Source organism: Saccharomyces kudriavzevii (genome assembly GCF_947243775.1).
Source record: "Saccharomyces kudriavzevii IFO 1802 strain IFO1802 genome assembly, chromosome: 12".
Lineage (NCBI taxonomy): Eukaryota > Fungi > Ascomycota > Saccharomycetes > Saccharomycetales > Saccharomycetaceae > Saccharomyces > Saccharomyces kudriavzevii.
In genome coordinates, this window is record NC_079283.1 from 674,022 (window position 1) to 695,782 (window position 21,761).

General features: G+C 39.9%; 14 protein-coding genes across 14 annotated transcripts; 3 read left to right on the forward strand and 11 right to left on the reverse strand.

The window, feature by feature from the left end:
- Nucleotides 1–43: 43 nt before the first annotated feature.
- On the reverse strand, nucleotides 44–4,072 carry SKDI12G3110 (uncharacterized protein; the record flags this gene model as incomplete). The annotated part of the gene is made up of 1 exon (XM_056229900.1): nucleotides 44–4,072. One exon carries the CDS (start codon nucleotides 4,070–4,072, stop codon nucleotides 44–46), a length of 4,029 nt encoding a protein of 1,342 aa, XP_056083873.1.
- Nucleotides 4,073–4,576: 504 nt separating this feature from the next.
- On the reverse strand, nucleotides 4,577–5,044 carry RSO55 (Rso55p; the record flags this gene model as incomplete). The annotated part of the gene is made up of 1 exon (XM_056229901.1): nucleotides 4,577–5,044. The coding sequence occupies one exon, from the start codon at nucleotides 5,042–5,044 to the stop codon at nucleotides 4,577–4,579; it is 468 nt and encodes a 155-aa protein (XP_056083874.1).
- Nucleotides 5,045–5,301: 257 nt separating this feature from the next.
- On the forward strand, nucleotides 5,302–6,243 carry PUT7 (Put7p; the record flags this gene model as incomplete). The annotated part of the gene is made up of 1 exon (XM_056229902.1): nucleotides 5,302–6,243. One exon carries the CDS (start codon nucleotides 5,302–5,304, stop codon nucleotides 6,241–6,243), a length of 942 nt encoding a protein of 313 aa, XP_056083875.1.
- Nucleotides 6,244–6,320: 77 nt separating this feature from the next.
- ECI1 (dodecenoyl-CoA isomerase) lies at nucleotides 6,321–7,160 on the reverse strand (the record flags this gene model as incomplete). Its single annotated transcript, XM_056229904.1, has 1 exon — nucleotides 6,321–7,160. One exon carries the CDS (start codon nucleotides 7,158–7,160, stop codon nucleotides 6,321–6,323), a length of 840 nt encoding a protein of 279 aa, XP_056083876.1.
- Nucleotides 7,161–7,487: 327 nt separating this feature from the next.
- Nucleotides 7,488–8,273, forward strand: NNT1 (S-adenosylmethionine-dependent methyltransferase; the record flags this gene model as incomplete). Its single annotated transcript, XM_056229905.1, has 1 exon — nucleotides 7,488–8,273. One exon carries the CDS (start codon nucleotides 7,488–7,490, stop codon nucleotides 8,271–8,273), a length of 786 nt encoding a protein of 261 aa, XP_056083877.1.
- A 320-nt stretch (nucleotides 8,274–8,593) lies between these two features.
- On the reverse strand, nucleotides 8,594–10,363 carry CTS1 (chitinase; the record flags this gene model as incomplete). Its single annotated transcript, XM_056229906.1, has 1 exon — nucleotides 8,594–10,363. The coding sequence occupies one exon, from the start codon at nucleotides 10,361–10,363 to the stop codon at nucleotides 8,594–8,596; it is 1,770 nt and encodes a 589-aa protein (XP_056083878.1).
- An 861-nt stretch (nucleotides 10,364–11,224) lies between these two features.
- Nucleotides 11,225–12,295, reverse strand: SKDI12G3200 (uncharacterized protein; the record flags this gene model as incomplete). Its single annotated transcript, XM_056229907.1, has 1 exon — nucleotides 11,225–12,295. The coding sequence occupies one exon, from the start codon at nucleotides 12,293–12,295 to the stop codon at nucleotides 11,225–11,227; it is 1,071 nt and encodes a 356-aa protein (XP_056083879.1).
- Nucleotides 12,296–12,707: 412 nt separating this feature from the next.
- RPS30A (40S ribosomal protein eS30) lies at nucleotides 12,708–13,338 on the reverse strand (the record flags this gene model as incomplete). Its single annotated transcript, XM_056229908.1, has 2 exons — nucleotides 12,708–12,896; nucleotides 13,336–13,338. The coding sequence occupies 2 exons, from the start codon at nucleotides 13,336–13,338 to the stop codon at nucleotides 12,708–12,710; spliced, it is 192 nt and encodes a 63-aa protein (XP_056083880.1).
- Nucleotides 13,339–13,652: 314 nt separating this feature from the next.
- MEC3 (Mec3p) lies at nucleotides 13,653–15,074 on the reverse strand (the record flags this gene model as incomplete). Its single annotated transcript, XM_056229909.1, has 1 exon — nucleotides 13,653–15,074. The coding sequence occupies one exon, from the start codon at nucleotides 15,072–15,074 to the stop codon at nucleotides 13,653–13,655; it is 1,422 nt and encodes a 473-aa protein (XP_056083881.1).
- Nucleotides 15,075–15,257: 183 nt separating this feature from the next.
- GUF1 (GTPase GUF1) lies at nucleotides 15,258–17,195 on the forward strand (the record flags this gene model as incomplete). The annotated part of the gene is made up of 1 exon (XM_056229910.1): nucleotides 15,258–17,195. The coding sequence occupies one exon, from the start codon at nucleotides 15,258–15,260 to the stop codon at nucleotides 17,193–17,195; it is 1,938 nt and encodes a 645-aa protein (XP_056083882.1).
- Nucleotides 17,196–17,319: 124 nt separating this feature from the next.
- Nucleotides 17,320–18,153, reverse strand: COQ11 (ubiquinone biosynthesis protein COQ11; the record flags this gene model as incomplete). The annotated part of the gene is made up of 1 exon (XM_056229911.1): nucleotides 17,320–18,153. The coding sequence occupies one exon, from the start codon at nucleotides 18,151–18,153 to the stop codon at nucleotides 17,320–17,322; it is 834 nt and encodes a 277-aa protein (XP_056083883.1).
- A 329-nt stretch (nucleotides 18,154–18,482) lies between these two features.
- Nucleotides 18,483–19,619, reverse strand: GCD7 (translation initiation factor eIF2B subunit beta; the record flags this gene model as incomplete). Its single annotated transcript, XM_056229912.1, has 1 exon — nucleotides 18,483–19,619. One exon carries the CDS (start codon nucleotides 19,617–19,619, stop codon nucleotides 18,483–18,485), a length of 1,137 nt encoding a protein of 378 aa, XP_056083884.1.
- A 335-nt stretch (nucleotides 19,620–19,954) lies between these two features.
- Nucleotides 19,955–20,536, reverse strand: SEC72 (Sec63 complex subunit SEC72; the record flags this gene model as incomplete). Its single annotated transcript, XM_056229913.1, has 1 exon — nucleotides 19,955–20,536. One exon carries the CDS (start codon nucleotides 20,534–20,536, stop codon nucleotides 19,955–19,957), a length of 582 nt encoding a protein of 193 aa, XP_056083885.1.
- Nucleotides 20,537–20,913: 377 nt separating this feature from the next.
- On the reverse strand, nucleotides 20,914–21,573 carry GSP1 (Ran GTPase GSP1; the record flags this gene model as incomplete). Its single annotated transcript, XM_056229915.1, has 1 exon — nucleotides 20,914–21,573. The coding sequence occupies one exon, from the start codon at nucleotides 21,571–21,573 to the stop codon at nucleotides 20,914–20,916; it is 660 nt and encodes a 219-aa protein (XP_056083886.1).
- Nucleotides 21,574–21,761: the final 188 nt, after the last annotated feature.

The window sequence follows — 21,761 nt, forward strand, 5'->3', positions numbered from 1 at the left end:
AAAAAAAAAAAACTTTACATAATAATATAATGATAATGAAAAATCAAGTTAAGAATCCGTAATCGTCGTTAATCGTCCAGAAGTCTTCTACTGGACCAGATGTCATCATGTTATCCCAATTGGAACGTTTTTTTCTAATGTCCGTATTGGCCGCTGTAGGAATGACGTTCTCAAAGTGCACATTTGTGGCAGTAGTCGTTTCTGCCTGTGCCTTCGGCCTATTCTTTTCCGTATCTTCAAGATTGTATTGCTGGACGCTTTCTTGGTTGGACATCAAAAATAAGTTTCTGTTGTAGGAAGAGTCATTTTGTGTTTGTTGGAAATTATTGGCAGTTAAACTACTTTCAGGACATATTTCGGGCGGTTGTTGTTGTTTATCCATGGGGAGAGATGACGGGTCTTGACTCTGTGGGAAGATTGTTTGTATTAGAGACTTACTATTTAAAGCATCCAAAACAGAGTTATTAGTCCATGTAGAAATATTGTTGATCATGTCATGGGCCCCGTTACTGAAGAGTATATCACCCGAAGAGGAGCCATTCCGGGCTTGTTTGACATTGACAGGTATCGAACGACCGCTAATTGAGGCTGGCATTGAAGAAATAATATTTGTACTATAATCTGTTCTTAGTGGTGACGTACTGAAACTTGATTCTTCGATGCGCCTTAATTTTTTACTTTCATTTGAAGGGCTAGAAAATATCGTAGATTGTAACGTGTTACTATTATTGACCATACTATTGTTTAATTGGTTCGTAAAATTGTTTTCTGAGAAATGTTGTGGTGACGCCATATGCTGCTGTTGCTGCTGTTGAGTCTGTTGTGGCTGGATTGGCTGTGGTATCTGCTGCTGTTGTAGTAACAAATTTGAAGTTTGGGGGTATGAAGTTGGGGTTTGAGTCATTGTTACTGAAATTGGATCTGAATGAGAAGATGCGGTAGATATACTAGAAGACTTGGAAGGGCTTCTATTGGGTATGGTCTCAGGATTCAAAGATGATAAATATGCTTGTAAATTATGTTGGGCTAGTTGCTGCTGTAGAAAAGCTTGTTGTTGAAAAACCTGCCAATCAAATTCCGTTTGGTTGGTTGGTTTCTTGACAATATATTGATCTTGAAAAGGCCTTTCGTGGCCACTTTCCGCTGTCATGTTGTTGTTCGGGGCATACTGATTACCATTGTCATTACTGCGGTTATCGTTGTTAATAGCATTGCTATTACTGCGGCTGTTGTTGTTAATAGCATTGCTATTACTGCGGCTGTTATTGTTGTTGTTGTTGTTGTTGTTGTTGATGATATTGTTATTATTATCACTACTGTTGCTGTTGATGACATTGTTATTGTCATTTCTATTATCATTGATTACGTCAGTTTTCAGGTTTCTTTCTTGCGATGAAGGAAATGATAATGATGATGACGACGACGACGACGACGATGATGATGATGATGACGAGGTAGTATGAGCCATTGACGAATTGGAAACATGAGTTCTGTCATCCATTTTAGTCAGTAAGTGAGCCAGACTTCTGGGTACGGAAGTTTTCTCCAAGACACCTTGCTTCTTTTTAAACTTCTCCTGTTCAGCTAAATCCACCTGTGAATTTTCCACGAAACCAGCATGTTCTTCAGCTTGACCTTTACCAAATATCCTTGCCACAGCAGGCGGCATACCGCCGTTGTGAGAAACCTTTTTGTTCTTAGAGTTTGATTGTTTAGATACAGCTGTGGAGGCAGTACTATGGGCGGTAGTTGTGGAAGAAATGGCCTCATCGGTAATATTTTCCTTGCCATCGAGGTTCTTTGGTTCAGTAGATTTAGTTATACTACTGGCCATGAAGATCAATTCAGAAGAATCTGGACCACATCTTTCAATTAAATTACCCACCGTAGCATTCATTAATTGGTCAAACGTGTCTCTAAAAGTTCTCGCAAAATTTGACCTCTCTGTCATGACATACAGGCAAACGGAACAAGCTCTTAAATCGTCCATTGTCGAAAAAAGACTTGCACTTATCAGAGGTCTAGTATGTTTTGAGGCGTCGCCCAATTTTTTCCTTCTTTGGTCGTCGAAATTCCTGGCCAACCACATACAGTAAATTAGAGTGACACCAGCCACGAAAACCGTGTGGACTGCCGGAGTAGAATGGCCATTAAGAGTCTTTTGATGAAATATTTTGTACAGTTGACAAATTTGACCTGCGGCGGCCTGACATTCCCTGAATAATCTATCCTCTGGAGCGAAAAATTCCAAATACGGCTGGATCAACAATCGAACAGATCTGTAGTAATAAAGTTTCAAAGTTTCATTCTCAAAGTTCTTTACATCAAGAGTGGAATAGCTTTTCCTCCAAATTTCCAGATCTTCAAAAAATTTTCGTACCAGTGGTAATTGATCACCAGATTGCTTTACTGATTTGGAGTCGTTTTTCAAGAGTTGCAAAGTTTCTACGAATTGAGATTCGATTCTTCGCAACTTCAAAGATTGATTGATGAATTGTACGCCGTGGTCATTGGTCGACGGTGTCGGCGCATGCCCACCCTTTGTATAAAAGGAACTGTTGCTGAAAAGGGGCAAGTTTATCTCAGATTCCTTGATGGTGTACGGTTTCCCCACAGCAACGCAAATCATTCTCTCTAGAAGGTAAACACACCAAAATAATCGTAGTTTCTTATTTGCAAATGGATCGTTGGGATACCATTGATTTAGGTGCAGTTTCTTCTTGGATATACCCATGACATCCCTAATGATGTCGTACAGTATCAGAGAATCTCTGTCTGTTCTGATTATGTACAGAACCAGCAATGTCAACAGTTCAATTTGCTGGACGTAATTCAGGTGCAAGCCACACTTAGTGATGTGACGGATGGCCGTGGAGAAGTACCGGTGTGGAGGGAAGCCCTTATACTTACCCGTGGTCATCAGCAAGTAGGCGCTGATACTGAAGACCAGCCACATTCTACCGGAAAGGAAGTGAAATTCTATTTCGGAGTAGGAATGGGAATTCGACGATGGAGTGGTGGACGACGTGGAAGGTGAGGATGGCGGAATAATGATCTTATTGTGGAGGTAGTGATCATAGAAAGTATAGATCTCTTGTTCGTCCAAGATCGGATACTTGAATTGTAATCTTGTAAAGAAAGTGTCCAGGAAGGAACGAGACAGTTTTTCGTTCAGTTCGAAAATGGGGTCATACATTAAAAACTCCTTCTTCAAGTTGTACTTGGCAAAAATACATTTAGTGAAATCCAAAGATTCTAAGGGGTCATTCAGAAGGCTTGCCGACTGGCAATTTGCATGGTTGTTATTGTTGATGTCGTTAGTGTTAGCCGATGTATCGTTTGCGGCCGTGCTAACGTTGCCGCCATTGTTGTTGGTGTTTTCCAGTGGTTTGTTTGAAGAAGATGGAAGCGGCAGTATGACCATATTCGTATTTGGTCTAGAGTAATCAGAGGCACCATTACCTAGCAAGTGAGAGATCCTCTTGTACTGAGATAACTTGTTGTTGTACTGGTTGCATCCAGGTGGCAGATCCAGCAAACTCTCCAAACTTTTCAGTTTTTTCTCCAAAAAAATGGTATACTGGTCCTTGTTCTGCCTCATTAGATTCGGATTGGAGGTGGTCGTAACGGGGTTCATAGTTTTCTTGAATTCATTCCCATCAGCAGCATCCACATTAGTGTTGCTAGCAGAAATGGGTTTTATTATGGTCATATCATTCAGGGAAGCGCCAGCGCCAGCGCCAATACTGCTATCTTGCAGCTCATTTTTGATAATGGGGTAAGGTGGGGGTGCTACAGTTCCAGCTGTAGGGGTATTGCTACTGTTATTGTTATTTGACGCGGATGAAGAATACTTGGAGGGCTGCACGCACTTGATGCCGGCTTTCAGGCAAGCAGTGCAACTGGGTAATTTATGGTCGCAACGTTGTTTTCTTCTTCTGCAAAGAAGACACGACCTGGAACGGCCCTTTTTGTCTTGCAGCAAGACGTCCGTTCTGTTACCGGCCAACTCCAGTTCTCTTTTCAGTTGTTGTATTTTCTCTTGGCTAACATTCTTCCTTGGACGGCCCATTATAAGGTGTATGTACTATCAACAGTTAGTCCGAAGGTAGTAATTTGATGAGATGCACTTATCTTTATGAAAAGAGGGGAAGATGGTGGGGAGTAACCTATACTATTCTTACGTGTAGAAAAACAAAAGTAATTGCGGAACGACCGATCTTAACAAACATATATAATGACTAAAAAAGTAAAACGACCAAAAAAGCAAAATGACCAGGAACTCGAAACTAGACTGAAGAAATGTGAAGTGAAGAAAAATACAAGACTTGTGTTTGCTAACAAAGATTAGACTATGAGCACCACACGATGCGATTCCGGTGTCAACGTGCAGTGTGCAGCAGCAGGAACTATTCTATGTATTGTTGTCGCAGGGCTTTGTCCGTGACCCATCACCCCACGCCTTGGCCCTCGGTACCCGCAGGTGAAAAAATTTAGTAAAGTTTCACTTTTTTTTTTTCACTTTTTTTTTTTCCTCTTGCTTTCTTTTTATCCTCGCTTCTCTTTTTTCCTGCGGTTACCGGCGGAATAATTCGCGCAGCATTTCTCTGTTTCGTGCCTCGCGTTCCTCCTTTTCCTCTCGAGCAGCTTCTTCACGCTGCTCGTACTTCGCGACACTACGCCGACGCTGCGAGCGTTTCTGCTGGCGATGCCACTGTAAGAGAGCTTCGTCCCTGGACGGTGTCGCGTCGCACGACACTGCGAGTTCGCGCGCGAGCTTGAGCCGGGCAAGCTTGCGGTTCTGCTCACGTGACCGCGTTTCCTGGCATTCAACCACGATTCCTGTAGGCTCATGCCGCAGCTGCACTTTGGAGTTGCATTTGTTAATCTTTTGGCCTCCGGGACCTCTACCGCCATGAAGAAACTTCTCTGTGCATTGTTTTTCCATCTCCGGCGTAAACTGTGGCCGGGGTGGTAGTTTGTTCTTCTTGATCAGCGGCACTGCAGTGCCGCTGACCCATCTTTTACACACGGCTTTTATCATTGTTTGTTGGTGACAGAATCCTGCTACGCTCCCCGCGAACCTCACAGTATGCTGTCTGGTTCTATATATAGTCTCACCTGAATATCTGCTTTTCATGCATGGCGCGCGCCGAGGTATGGCCGTTGAAAAACCCACAGTAGATAGATAGTATAGGGATGTATGTAAAGCAGTATATGCGTATATAATCGCGCTGATGGCTAAAATGGAAATGAAAGAAGTCCTCGCGCAGGCGTGGTGTTTAGCGATCTATTAAGCTAATGATAAGGTTAGTGCGTGCATCGCCACTCCGATACTTCCAGACCAAAGTAGGGCAAGGTTCGCGGGTGTGTTTGCGGTACTTTAACTCGCATGCAAGGCCACTTTTGCAGAAATCAATGTCGTTGAAAAACCTCCAGATATCAGACACATCGGCATCACCACTCTCCATTAACAAGGAGAAAGAGGAGAAGGAGAAGGAGAAGGAGAAGGAGAATGACGGAAAACGTCCTATCGGCCTATTAGACAAATTTTCGGAGAACTTTATTACTCAGGGGAATGGGCTGAAACCAACTACTTCGCAGAATCAGTTGGATACCATAACATTCTACCAAATGCTTCGCGAGAGTGGCAACTTCTCGGATGAACAATCTAAACTTGTCATTTCTTTATTGTTGCAACTGCTAAATAATGAGTTCTATTCCTGTTATAATGAGTTGTTCCTGAGAGACATGGAACTCAACAAACAATCTCATTTGTTCAGCTCCCTGGAGACAGAACTGAAGTTTGCCATCCAAAATTCCAGAGACACGCAACTGAACGAGCATCATTTGCAGCTGTTGAAACTCAAGAGAGAACTCAACGCCATCCATGACGAACTGAACGAGATCATAATAGATTTCTTGCAAAAGGACGCTAAACTGGAGTTCAACAACCAGAAATTGGAAAACACTCTGCTGTATAGACAGATCAACTTAAAGTTGAACGGCTGCTCCAACAAGATTCAAACCAAGATACTGGGCGATATACGGTCACATATCGAGAATTTGAGATGGCAAACAACAAGGAGCGGTCTCTTGATAATACTGGTCCTTGTTTGTTCAATCATGATCGGTGTTAGTGCATCCAAGAAGGAACAACCCGTGCCGCAGGAGCAGCAGGAGTTCGAGACTCTCCCGCAAGGACAGGATATCGGCGCCACTATCCCTCAAGACCAACTCTAAATAAGGTAATTAGCATACACATTGTCTGTACATAGATATATAGTTGTTGATCTTTTAAGTTCCTCTGAAAGCAGGCATTACAACCGGTGCTTTCTTTGTTTCGAGCCCAATTGGCTGAACCTCCTCAAGGGTTCGCCGTCTACCCAATATTTTAAGGATTCATTCACTTCCATGGAATTGATCTCATTAAACGAACCAATGTGGTTCGACTTTAGTAATTTCTTCATCCCCAGGCAACTTGGCAGGTACAGTCCTTCCACTTTCCCCTTCAATTCTTTCAAAAGCTCCGCATTGAACGCTTCAGTATTCGAAGATGGCATGTTGAAGTTCTTGCTTATAAATCCGCTCTTGGTCATTATATCGTAATTGAAGGGTTTATTGAACATGAGGCGTTCATACGTCGTGTTCGCACCAAATTTTAACGGCAACGAAATCGCAGTGCCGCCTTCCGTGACCAATCCCAAATTGGCAAAGGGATATAACAAATAGACCTTATCATTCATGCTATATACTATGTCACAGAGTGCCACCAGCGCCGCGCTTAACCCTATCGCTGGCCCGTTTAAACAACAAACAAGAACTTTGGAATGCTTGATAAAGACGTCGGTGACATATACATTTCTAGCGACAAAATTGGACAGCCATTTGCTCGTTTCCGATGCGTATTTAGCACCATTATCCTCTTGAGCCTTTGCAATACCCTTAAAGTCAGCTCCACTGGAAAAAAACCTACCACTGCTTTGTAGAATTGTGAAATACACATCGGAATTCTTGTCTGCCAGTTCCAATAATTCTCCTAAATAGATATAATCTTCACCTTCTAATGCATTCAAATTATCAGGGTTTATTAGCTGAATAATAAAGAAGGGTCCTTCAATACGATGACTAATTTTTTCATTTTGTCTAATTTCCGGCATCGCTATCTCTAATGATACTGCCCCAACCGTCTTCAACTTCTGTTTTGAGCAATTTTCTCCTCTATTCACACATTATCCTGTTCTTCTTATATCAATGCTCTTGATAACCGCCCTTGGGGTAAAAGAAAAAAAAGGTCCCTGTTACAGCCTTTCGGAACATAATGCATTACGCCCGCTCGTGGATCTCGGATTCTTCTCGTGTCCCTTCCTTTTTTTTTTTTTTTCAAATATGACGAAAAACTTGAAATTGAAATTTGGTGAAAGAATAGCCACAATTGGTGACTTACCTCGAGAATTATTACAACAACACATAATACATGGAAACACATGTCAGATATAGAGTCATTGGGCGGAGCTGCAGGCCTCTTTGAGGAGCCAGAAGACTTTCTTCCTCCTCCACCAGAGCCTCATTTTGCGGAATATCAGAGGTCACACATTACTAAAGAGTCCAAATCTGATGTGAAAGACATCAAACTTCGTCTCGTTGGCACGTCTCCACTTTGGGGCCATCTTTTGTGGAATGCAGGTATATATACAGCAAATCATTTGGATTCTCACCCAGAATTGATGAAGGGAAAAACTGTTCTGGAACTGGGTGCTGCAGCAGCTTTACCCACCGTCATTTGCGCTTTGAATGGCGCACAAATGGTTGTTTCTACTGATTATCCTGATCCAGATTTGATGGAGAACGTCGATTATAATATAAAAGCCAACGTTCCTGAAGGGTTTGGTAACGTCAGTGCAGAGGGATATATTTGGGGGAATGATTATTCTCCCTTATTGGCCCACGTCGATAAGACTGATAACAGCAATGGAAAGTTCGATTTAATTATCTTGAGCGATTTAGTCTTTAACCATACGGAACATCGCAAGTTACTCCAAACGACAAAGGACTTATTGTCTGAAAAAGGCAGGGCCTTAGTAGTATTTTCACCACATAGACCAAAACTGTTGGAAAGAGACTTAGAATTTTTCCAACTGGCTAATGACGAGTTTAATTTGGCTCCTGAGCTGATTGAAATGGTTAATTGGAAACCAATGTTTGACGAAGATGAGGAAACCATTGAAATCAGATCCCGCGTTTATGCATATTACTTGACGCACAAAAATTAACCAATAAGGAAAATTGGAATTTTCTAAACATAAAAGACCCTAATATATGTAGTATTTGAATAAAAACAAGTCGGCGCGAGATATATATTCTCTGTAGCAAACACAAAATAGAATAATACCAGCAAGTTGAAATTTCCGTATATTTTATCGTAAATAAGAATTGGTTAATTATATAAAAAAAGAACTGGAAGTTTTGTTCCTTCTGTTGTGCAAAGCATCCTGAGGAAATAAAATAGAAGTGATAACATAAGGCAGAGAAGTAAAGAGTGTAGTAGAAAAGAAGAATATTTTAGACCTTTTCAATTTTATTCTTCAAAAGTTTAGATGTAATTACTCTCCAAATAGGAGAAGTTACACTGGGTGTACACTGAATCACCAGAATCATAAGCATAACATGTGGTTCCTGAAGCACATTCCATATAAATCCAAGTGCTATGATCGCAAATAGCAAATTTTCCATCGGCAGAACATGCAATTTCACCTTCACTGCAAGTAGATTTGCCATTCAACTGACCAGCTGAGTATTGAGCATTTAAGTCTTTGGCCATTGTACGGGCTGCATTATCTGAGTTTGTGCTCGTCGTAGTTGGGGAAAGAGTATTTGTAGTAGTTGTCTGGGGCGTTACTGCAGTAGAGCTCGTCGTTGTTGGAGAAAGAGTACTTGTAGTGGTTGTCTGGGGCGTTACTGCAGCGGAACTCGTCGTTGTTGGAGAAAGAGTACTTGTAGTGGTTGTCTGGGGCGTTACTGCAGCGGAACTCGTCGTTGTTGGAGAAAGAGTACTTGTAGTGGTTGTCTGGGGCGTTACTGCAGCGGAACTCGTCGTTGTTGGGGAAAGAGTACTTGTAGTAGTTTTCTGAGGCTTTATCACGGTTGCGCTCGTTGTTTGAGGAGATAAACTTGTGGTCGTAACTGCACTCGAAAAACTGTTTGATGTGGTGGTACTTCTGCTAGTTTTTGCCTTAGTGGTACTTGTGGAAGTGTTTCTGGTTTTAGTAGTTGATATTCTGTCACCACCGGTAGTTGGGGATAATGTGACTTTACTCCTACTCTGTGTAGTTGCCATAGATTGGGAGGTCTTTTTTTGAAAAGTAGAGGTAGTTGAACTCAAGGTAGCTGGGGCTTCTGAAGTAGTAACAGAAGAAGGCGTGGCAGATCTAGCATCTGTTAATAAGTCCTTCAAAACTTGAATATATGGCTCGCCATTCAGTTGATTGGAAAAAGCTTGAGATGCATCCCATAATGCAATACCACCGAATGAACTTGATGAGGTAATCTCCGCAATAGTAGATTCCAATATGGAAGTATCAGAAATATAACCAGAGCCAGCAGCTGAAGCAGAACCAGGTAAACCTAGGAACAGCTTTATATCCCTATTTGGGGATATTGTTTGGGCGTAATTTAACCAGGTGTCCCAATTGAATTGACCACTGACACCACAGTAATTATTATAGAATTGAATGAATGCAAAATCGATGTCGGCATTCTCTAACAAGTCACCAACGGAAGCGTCTGGGTATGGGCATTGTGGAGCTGCAGAGAGGTAATATTGCTTGGTACCTTCGGCAAATAAAGTTCTCAATCTGGCCGCTAAGGCACTGTAACCAACATTGTTGTTGTTTTCAATATCAAAATCAAAACCATCGACAACGGCTGACCCAAATGGACGTTCGCTAGCACCAGTACCATCGCCGAAAGTGTCCCACAAAGTTTGAGCGAAAGTCTCCGCTTGATAATCATCCGAAAATAGGTAACTACCAGATGCACCACCTAACGACAAAAGAACTTTCTTGCCTAAGGATTGGCAAGTCTCAATATCTTCGGCAATTTGGGTACAATGAAGTAAGCCGTCCGAAAAGGTATCAGAGCATGCGTTGGCAAAGTTCAAGCCAAGCGTTGGGAATTGGTTCAGGAAAGATAATAGGAAAATATCAGCATCAGAAGATTGACAGTACGTAGCTAAGGATTCTTGGGTTCCGGCTGAATTTTGACCCCAGTAGACAGCAATGTTTGTATTAGCGGAGCCATCAAAGGCATTAGTTGGTAATAATAAGAGTTGTGTGAATAGAAGGATAGTATAAAGGAGCGACATTCTATTATTTTTAGTATTGTTTTCTATTTAAAATTTCGATGTGTTGAAAGCGAGAGTAATCCCTTGAAGAGTAGGTTATAAAAGGAGCGACAGGTATTTTACTCTTGAAGATATAAAGTTTCAAAGGAGAGGCAGGGCTTGTATATTATGTTGCGATGTTGAGTCTTAAATGAGTGAAAGATCTTCAATGGTATAGAAACTTTGCTGACGCAATCTTTTGTATGACGAGAATTTGATTGCTTTATTTTGAGTGATTTTATAAAGAATAACTGAGAATGTGCTTCCTTTGCCTAGCATGAGATTATCCACTATCTTTATATATTTGATCAATGCCTATGTAGGCAATTACTTTCGTATCCTGTTCCTCCATTTCCACAACGAATTGCTGAGGGGCTTAGTTTCAAATGCCAATATTTACACAACAACTGAAACATATAAACAAATAAACAAATCTCAAAAATAAGCAAGTTAAAACTGAAACTTTGTTGCATGCATGGATCAAGGCAAGGCTGGTCATATTTTTCAAGGGACCCAGCATTTGCTTTTCACCAGCGTAAAAACAAAAACTGGCAAGCAGGGGTCACACCCACGCATTTTTCTTGAACGTTACTATGACAACCATTTCGATTAAATTCGGTTACAACAATGACGTCAATGAGTTCAACTTGTTGAGTATATCTTAAATAGTCTTAACTGGCCAACTACTGTGTCTAAATTAGACACGTTTTTCTGTTATGAACATGAGTCTAAACTACACAGCAATATTTCTTTTCTTTGTCATTTGATAAATGTTCTGTACGAATTTTGAAAGATGGTTGACTATATATCGTATACTGTATTCAAGATGCCCTTGAGAATATACTAAGGCAGTTCTTTAAATTTTGTCTCCCATATCTCGATCCACTTTTTTCTTTTGGCATCGCCTTCATATAATTTATTGATTTGGGTAAGAGCTTTCTTAGTTACTGCACTCAGTCCGGCTTGCTCTTCCTTCACTTCTTCAGCGCTGAATTTCTTTGGCTCAAACTGCACGGTGGATACCACTTCATCCAAGAGCAATTGTACTTCTTTAAATGATGTATGCAAACTGTCTAAGATGCTTGCTTGAGTCTTCTTGGGCTTGAAATCTTTTGATACTAGCGTTTTCCTGAAAGTTGATACAAGTAATTTGATTAGCTTTATCTTCCTCGCAAAACCATAAAAGAACGACTTAATGCTCTCATATATTTTTTCCTGATCAAAGTCTTCTTCATCGTTCACCTCAGTTTCAGACTCAGAATTTTCGAAATCTAAGAATATATCGGTCGAATTTGCTGAAAAATCAGGCTCTTCAAGCCATTCTTTTATTTCATCCAGCGTATCATCCATTATTGCTAAGTTACCCTTGAGAATATTTGCCAGAATTCCAAAAGGCCCAACCTTGGAACAATTGGAAAGTGAATCGCACGCATTGAATATTTTACCAACGGAGGTTAATCTTTCTTTGTCTAGCGATGCGTCCTGCTCATTTTTCAATCTTTTTTGTAATTCTGCAACAAAGTCTCTTAAACCATCAAGCAATTGCAGTGTACTTTCGTCGAGTTGATCTGTGAAATATTTGGGACAATTTTTGTCGTTGTAAAACAAAGGAAATAAACTTAGTAAGTAGAATAGAGGTTTGCTAAAGTTCTGAATTTCCGTGAAGACAACTTTATGATTGCGATCAAAAGTACCTGGTTTACACACAATACCGATCTTTGTGCAATGGGCTTTCAGTACAGAAGCTAACTTCTCTAGTTCCTTTATTGGAGTGGAATCTTGTAGTTTGGTGGTGGAACAGATTTTACGCAAGTCTGCTGGTTTTTCGTATGGCACTAGAAACTGTTTTTCTATGGAATCTAGCAGTTCCAATAATCTCTCATTATCGGCGATATGATTGTTGTCAGTAGACATTATTGTGTAATTTATGCTTCACTTGCCGCTTTTTCCTAATAGGCGTTTTATAGTAATAGTGTCAAGATCATCGATAGTTGTTTTTTTCATTTTTTTTACATTGTTGTATTACCAAGCGCCCAGTCAAAAACATGTAGAAAAAACATTTGCCAAACGCTATGCAATGAAACCACAAGCATATAATCTGACCATATGAGTGGTATATTTCTATTACGGTAAAAGCTCTAAAGAATTAATTGATAGCTAATACTAGTTACATAATTTCAATATTACCTTATATTTAACATAAAAAACGAATAGCGGAAATACAAATACAAGTACAAATCAAAAATTACCTTTCTTTAAAAATAACTAGAGACAGTCATTGGTTCTTCGCTACTTTCCAGCTCCTTTCCTTCAATTAATAACTAACTTATTGGACAGATGGACCTGGGTTCATTCTTCTCTTACCATTAATCAAAGTGACGTTAACGAATCTTCTGGTGTACAATAATCTCTTGTAAGCACGACCCTTTGGCTTCTTTGGCTTTTCAGTTTTTTCCACTTTTGGGGTTTGAGACTTAACCTTACCAGCACGAGCTAGGGAACCATGAACTTTAGCCTGTATAAACAAAATTAATATTCAAATTAATGGTTATGTTAGTATAATGAATCCCAAATTTTCTTGGACGTTTCAACGAGTGCCGTAAACTATAACGTTCCCCCGCCTTTTTCTTCCCTATATTTATTACTCTAACATCGAACATCTGTGTGAAAGTAATAGCTTATCATATATCCGTTTCAAGGTAATGAAGGGGTCTGTGTTTAGCCCTTTGTGTTATAGCTGTGATTTTAATTGCTCTCGTTTGATATCACCATAGGATCATGATTTTTTGATTGAAGGCACTCCAAAGACATGCTATATCTCCGCTTCTTCTTTTCTCTTACTATAGATGGGATATCAGTTATACGTCTTAATTGGCCATTGCCATGCCATTTTCCCTCGTTGAAACGCTCATTTTCGCTCCATAACTTGAAGGCTTTATCAAGCTGTTACGTACCATTTTTGCTTAGTTTTTGTATATGGTGATTAAGAAGATCTTGCTAGTGACAAAATTAATTGTACGATTCATATATACTCTAAGACGCAACACCCCGTTCGTAAGTAAGGCTGTTCTGGCACACTTTCCAGGAATTTCCGAAGTTTTACCGTCGTTTTTTTGGCTAAAAAAAGATAACACCGTTATGGCATGTAAAGTACGGATTTTTCAGATGTACGGATGTATAGTACATATTTATACTGTTTTCATGCCAAAGCTATAATATTGATCTAAATAGGCAATTAGCAATGTAGCTAGGATATCGAATGCCGCTAAGCTTATAAGCCCTTCGATCTTGCCATATAATATATAATTTGTCCCCTCTCCCTCGGTTTTTCCATATCCTCGCTATCCTCGGAACTGCCACGATCTAGCGAACAGTGGAATACACAGGATTCGTCGTGAGAAATTGCCAAGACAACCTCTTCAAATGCTGCATATAATTTGGAACAAACTTTCCAGTCTTTGCAGCGAATGATTACTTCATGAGTGGATGAGCTCTCTTGTTCTGCCTTTTCTACCATCACGGATATATCATTGAATTCCGTACCATCGCTGGTGTCAGCCGTGTAATTATTTCGTGAGTCTACGACTTCGCTATCTTCAATTCTTAGAAGGTCTTCATCATAGCGGGCGTTCTCCTCCTCCTCTCTATCTCTGGCATTGACGTACAGTGAAGACATTGGTTTGTCTGCGTCAATAATGGGAAGAGATCCCTCTTCCTGCTGGGGATTCGTGTTCATGTTATGGGTTTGTGAAGGATTAGCTGAGCTGGCTTCTTGCTGTTGTATCACAGAGTCTAAAGGACCATTCCAACATATTTCCAAATGCCAATCTAATTCATTCACGATTATCTTGAGTTCTACGTCATCGCCTCCACTTCCATGCTCTTTTTTTTTTACTCCCACTAAATGAATGTGATTGACGTTAGTATACCGTTCGACACGCCTAATAAACCCATGGAAGGCAGAACCGAACTCACCCGAAATTGGCGGCAACTTGTACATCATCAATTGAATATAGTTAATCATAGGTTCTTGTATTCGCATGTCTTGGACACGGAATAATAATTTGACAGGCACTTTGAATGAATGCATGATAACCTTGTTACTTGTGAGCAAATTTCCTGTACTCACTGTTGTTGGTAGATTATTGTGATCGTCTATCCCACCATTCACGACCACAGCATCATTTGGGCCGCTGGTGTGTACAATTTCTTCAAACATTATACCTAACGCACAGATGGGGTTCGGTTTTGATGTCGTATCCACACCTCCTGTTGTTCCTCCTGAAAGGGTTCCATTGTTTGTATTCCATTCTGGCATTGACTGTAGCTTTATGGTCATATTAGAAGACGATCCCTGGTTCATTACACGATCGTATCTCTTGAAGACACTCAATAAAGAATCGCAATTACACTCCATTGTTATTGTATTGAGCTCACGAGCCGATACAACTGTATATAGTCTGAACACATCCTGAGGGATGGTACACCAAAGTTGCCCGGTATCTCCTCGTAAGATTGTACCGTTGCTACTACTATTCAGTGACGATTTGGGAGTGGATATAATTGCCAACCTTTCGCTATTAAATCTCAAGATAGCTGTCTTTCTTAGCGAAGCTACCGTATTGATAGTAGTTCTCAATAATTTGTAATCATCTGGCGCTTCACAACCATTTACTATCAATTTTAGCTTCATTTAGTTGCATTTGTTATGTACTCTGCCTTTCCTTTTTTCTCATCAGGTGTGCTAATATTTTTATTGTAATGTAAATATAGAAAAACAATTAGTATACAAACGGGACCAGGTTTAGTTCGCTCCTAACTACAGTTACAGCCGGTAGGAAAAGGCATTAATGTGGGAAACTAAGCGGGCCATAAAATGTTAAAATTCAAAGTTAATTCGCTGAGGCAAGTATGGCCCTATAAACGGCTCGAATACTTCCTACGATATAATCATACGGCTACTTCTGCACAGAATTTGCAAGCACGAATCGAACAAATTCCGATCGAAAATTACAGAAACTTTTCCATAGTTGCCCATGTTGATCATGGTAAGTCGACATTGAGTGACAGGTTGTTGGAAATAACGCATGTCATTGATCCAAATGCAAGAAATAAGCAAGTTCTAGATAAATTAGAAGTGGAAAGAGAAAGAGGTATTACTATAAAAGCACAAACATGTTCAATGTTTTATAACGACAAGAAGTCTGGAGAAGACTATCTTTTACATTTAATTGACACGCCAGGACATGTGGATTTTAGAGGGGAAGTTTCAAGGTCGTACGCATCTTGCGGGGGTGCAATTCTCTTAGTCGATGCCTCACAGGGTATTCAAGCCCAAACAGTCGCTAATTTCTATTTAGCCTTCAGTTTAGGATTGAAGTTGATTCCGGTGATAAATAAAATTGACCTTAGCCTTACAGACGTAAGACAGGTAAAAGATCAAATAGTAGATAACTTTGAGCTCCCGGAACAAGATATAATCGGGGTCAGTGCAAAAACAGGCTTAAACGTAAAAGAACTTCTACTCCCCGCTATAATTGATCGCATACCACCACCAACTGGAAGACTTGATAGACCTTTCAGGGCATTGCTGGTAGATTCTTGGTATGATGCATACTTAGGTGCAGTTCTTTTAGTGAATATCGTTGACGGTTTTGTGCGCAAGAATGACGGAGTTATTTGTGCTCAGACAAAGGAGAAATACGACGTTAAAGATATCGGAATCATGTATCCTGATCGGACTTCTACAGGTTCTCTAAAAGCAGGACAGGTTGGCTATTTAGTGCTGGGGATGAAGGATTCTAAAGAAGCTAAAGTTGGGGACACTATTATGCATTTAGGCAAAGAAAATGAAACCGAAGTACTTCCCGGCTTTGAAGAACAGAAACCTATGGTGTTTGTAGGTGCTTTCCCAGCCGATGGAATTGAATTCAAAGCGATGGACGATGATATGAGTAGACTTGTTCTCAACGACAGATCTGTTACATTAGAACGTGAGACTTCCAATGCCTTAGGACAAGGTTGGAGATTAGGATTTTTGGGATCGTTGCATGCATCTGTTTTTCGTGAACGATTAGAGAAAGAATACGGCTCTAAATTGATCATAACGCAGCCCACTGTTCCTTATTTAGTGGAGTTCACTGATGGTACGAAAAAACTTGTAACCAATCCTGATGAGTTTCCAGATGGTGCAACAAAAAGAGTAAACGTGGTTGCCTTTCACGAACCATTCATAGAGGCAATTATGACATTGCCCCAGGAATACTTGGGTAACGTTATACGTTTATGTGACAGCAACCGAGGTGAACAAATTGATATAACTTATTTACACACAAATGGACAGGTGATGTTAAAATACTACCTTCCACTATCGCACCTGGTTGACGACTTTTTTGGGAAATTAAAATCTGTGTCTAGGGGATTTGCCTCCTTAGATTATGAAGATGCTGGATATAGAACTTCTAATGTCGTAAAACTGCAGCTCTTAGTTAATGGAAATGCTATTGACGCTTTATCCAGGGTACTGCATAAATCAGAAGTAGAGAAAGTCGGTAGAGAATGGGTGAAAAAATTCAAAGAGTATGTCAAATCGCAATTGTATGAGGTCGTTATCCAAGCCAGAGCCAACAATAAGATAATAGCTAGAGAAACGATAAAGGCGAGAAGGAAAGATGTTCTTCAAAAGTTGCATGCTTCCGATGTTTCACGAAGAAAGAAACTTTTATCAAAACAAAAAGAGGGTAAAAAACACATGAAAACCATAGGTAACATTCAAATCAACCAGGAGGCATACCAGGCATTTCTACGCCGTTAAAGTTGCATTTGTAGTTGCATTTTATATTTTTGTCATCACCATTTGAGATTATAAAAAGCTGTATATAGTTCAGTACTTTCAATTTGTAAATAAAATAGGGTAAGAAAATAAACAGCAATATTCTTCACGTCTTGAGTATTTCCTCAAGTGTAACAACTCCTTTAAAATCCGAATTTTCGATCTTTTTCAGAATTGAATGGCTCACTTGTTGCGTGGATACTGTTGGTCTGATTAAGTCATTCATAAATTGCAGTTTATTTTGCAATAGAAACTTGTTACCACAGTAAAGCAGTTCAAGAGCACTGTGTATAAGTGACCGCGGTCCAATTGCATTTCTACGCTCATCGAACATAAAGCCAGGCCTCACAATAATAGGCCTGAAATATTCCTGCATTCTCTCTAGTTCAATTTCAGCCTCCCTCTTTGAATTAATATAGCCGCTAGGTATCATTGGAAATCCTTTATCGGCAGAAATGTATGTGAAAGATCTTTCACTCACTTTTGCCTGCTCCCCCTTGCTTTTTGCAAGGATTTCCTGCTTAAATGTATTTGCTAAAATAACAGCGCTTTGCTTATTCATCATTTCGTAAGTAAAATTAGGACTACTTTTTTTCAAGGGATTTGAGCCTGTTTGAAAGGGTGAAAAGTATGATTTTGAATCATTCGTGGGGGTTTTCGACAGAGTTTTCTTATAATTTTCATTCTCCAGAAGGATTCCCAAAGAATGAACCACATTAGAAGCATCCTTTAATAGCTCGTGGTAAGATTCAGGCCTAAAAATATCAGCAGCGGTCCATTGGACCTCCTGTATCCATTGTTTATCATTTAATTCTGTGCCTTGAGGGGCTTTGCCGGATCTTGACACCGAAACGACTCGATGACCTGCAGTTACCGCTTCTTGGCAAATCCTTTTACCTAAAAATCCGTTTCCTCCAAAAACCACAAGCTTTGATGCCATTATCTATCCTGAACTTTACTTCAATTGCAGTTTTCGTATATATTCTATGTGTTTCCCTTATTTTCTTAATGGTTTTTCTTATTCTTTTCGTTTTTCGTTCAGGCAAAACGAACCAAATACGTGCATAATTATCAAATAACTGAATGAAACTATCGGACCTTTAAAAGAAAAACACCAAGTATCAAAATTATTCTTATGTATTGATCTTTTTTGTTGAAATTGAAATACGTGAATATTTTAATTTTGCATTTATATCTAATAATGAAGAAATGGTTTAGATCTATAAAATTTATTTTTCTTTTCATGGACAATGTACGAAAGACCTACCGTTATACCTTCTTCTTATCCAAATGCACATCAGCTTGCTTATAATTATCCCATGCAATACGATATATGAAACTTGGATTGAACCCACCGACATTTGTAATGTAGATATCAATGTTTTCAGGGGGAACATAATCGGTAATTTGATTAACAGTGTCTAGCCTTTTTCTTGGATCCATTCGAGGCAGTGTACGCTGCGACCCACCAAATTCAACAAACTTCTCTACATCAAATGGGTACAAGGGAGACAATTTATACAAACCCGCAACAGCAAAGACTGGTGTTCTGAATTCCCTCGCGCATTCACAAACGCTTGAAACACCCGAATTCGATGAGATGGTACCTCCGTTGACAAATACAGCTTTAGTACCAATAATAACCTTGCCCACACGGGACATTAGCGCAAAAACTGCAGAATCGGGAACTACTAAGGTTTCTATGTTATGCTGTGCTAATTTTTTCGCAAATTCATGCGCATTCTTCGTGTTGTTGGGGAATCCCTCTGTGACTAGAACTGTAAAAGTTCTATTACTGCGTTCCCGTGCAGTGATCAGAAATTTTAGCACGGTTTTGGAGTCAGGGGTAGGTGTTAACAAAATTTCATGATCGTGAATCAAATCGATAGCGATCTGTTGGATACCTTCGTCGATATTTTTGATTTCATCTATAAGATCTTTGATACCCTGAATGGCCACTTGACGGTAATCAGTTTTGGTTCTCATGCTAGAACTATTCTTCCCATTCTGATGAGGTTGCTCGGGTTTCTGCAATAAATTAAACATGGAGGAAATTAAAGGTTCGGCAACGGTTGTAGATGTGACGGTCGTACTCATGCTAACTTCCTCTATTTCATCTCTCAAAACAGCTAATATTCTTCTGACGACGTTGCCACAACTGAAAGCGGTGGGATGAGCCTTTTCTAACTTGTTACCTAAATCTCTGATTTGCTCAATAAGCTCATTGACGTGGTTCCAACGAGCTGCTGAAATGAATCTCATTAATAGCTGTAAAGTCTCCAAGGCAATGGCATACGAACCTTGTACTTGTCTTCTCTTCAATTTAGCGACAAAAGTGTCAATAGTAATATTCACATCCGATGTTGCCGCATTTGGATGAACTGGAGAGAATGCTTGAGAGGACATCTTAGATCAGGCAAACGTCGATAGTTTAGCGTGTTGTGACTGTCGGTACCGGACGAGATAATGAGCGACCTGTTTTAATTATGAAGGCTTTTTTCTATGTTCACTTTTTTTTCAAGCATCATGAGAAAAAAAAAAAACTGGCGATGGGAGGGTGCAGGTGAAGTACTCTGAAGTTGGGTGAGTAGAGGCCCTCATAAAAGATAAATCATCAGTTCATGCGCTAATAGGCTTGTTTTATGTACTCCGAATCTATCTAAAATAAATTTTCACTACAAAGTCGTTATGTAACTTGAAGAGAGATCGAGAAGATGTTACAATGTTACCGAACATGATTCTCATTCGCCGTTATATTCGGCCAAATTTCTTGCTGTCTCTATCAAAAGTGCTCTGAGTTTCATATCTTCGGGGGCTAAGGCTAAACCTCTTTCGCACGTGGCTCTAGCTTCCTCCCACTGTCTCAATTTCAACAAACAGTCAGCCTTTCTCACAAACACATCTGGTTGGATAAGCCCAGTACCTAGCAAAAAATCCAAGTCTTGCAACGCTTCTAAGTGCTTTCCAAGTATTAAGCATAAATCTATTTTGCTACGAAGCATGAAATGTAGCTCCGGTAGTTGAATAGCAAAAGCTTCCCAAGGTGCCCTTTTCCTTTGTGCCATTTCGACTGCTAAGGAAACGTTTTTCAATGCTTCGTTCAATTTTTTTTGTTGCAGATTTTTCATACCATTTTCAAATAAACCTTTTATCATTTTGCTTAGAGCTTCGTTTGGTTGTGGAGTGAAATTTGGGTTAGTTTCTCCTATTAAAGATGTGGTTAGAACATTTATTTGATCGATATTGGTTTCAGTAGATTGTGTGACGTCAGCGCCACTTGCAGCAATCTGTTTGCTGTTTGTGTTGTATTCAAGAGTAACCATAGTTGGATGAGCTGGTTGCAGTATGCTTTTAGGTCACTTCTAAGGCCTATGTTTCGTTGTTCTCTACCGTGCCAGTTTTTATGTTGAAGGTCATATCCAAATTGTTATGTGTTCCAGCATCCGTTTGAAACGACCCGTAAACGATCTGAAAAATAAAAGTGCTAAATACGCTTCAGCCATAACATATATACATTCAAGTTTCTCGTTATATACTTAGGTCTGTGTCTTATAAAAGGCCGCAATATCAGTTCGTTTGTTTTTTCCTGTTGCGATCATAAAGTTTTCAAAATCGAGTGGATTTTATTGAATTCTATATTGAGATGAATGTAAATATGTATACAGTTTAGGGAAAAAGAAGGTGTATTGTCGCTTTTCCCTTATAAATCAGCATCATCTTCATCAGGCAATGGCAAGGCAGTAGCTTGTTCCATTTCTTGTTGGTATTGTTGCATCAATTGTTCATCGACTTGGACCTCTGGTGGGGCCAAAGCTGGAGAAGCAACAAATTCTAACTGTGGGTTACCAGCCAATTTTCTGGCCAACCATAAGAAAGGCTTTTCAAAGTTGTAGTTAGACTTGGCGGAAATATCGTAGTATTGCAAGTTCTTCTTTCTGTGGAAAGTGATGGTCTTCGCCTTGACCTTTCTTTCCTTGACATCGACCTTGTTACCACACAAGACAATTGGGATGTTTTCACAAACACGCACTAAATCTCTGTGCCAGTTTGGAACGTTCTTGTAGGTGATTCTGGAGGTGACATCGAACATGATGATGGCACATTGGGCGTTGATGTAGTAACCGTCTCTTAGGCCACCGAATTTTTCTTGACCAGCAGTATCCCAGACGTCAAATTTGATTTCACCAAAGTTGGTGTAGAAAGATAAGGGATGCACTTCAACACCAATGGTGGCGATGTACTTCTTTTCGAATTCACCGGTCAAATGTCTTTTGACAAAAGTGGTCTTACCAGTACCACCGTCACCGACAAGAACTAATTTGAAAGTTGGAACTTCACCGTTAGCAGCTGGGGCAGACATTTTCAGATAAATGAGCGTGTTTGGTTTCCTGTAGTGCTAGACTAGAAGTAATTGAGGTTAAAAAACGTTGAAAAAGCAATCCTTGTTTAAAAACGAAACAAACTTAAAAGGTGAGGAAAAGTTGATCATACATTTCAAATTTTTCAAAATCTTCGCCAAAGAGAAAAGAAACGAAAATTTTTTTCTTC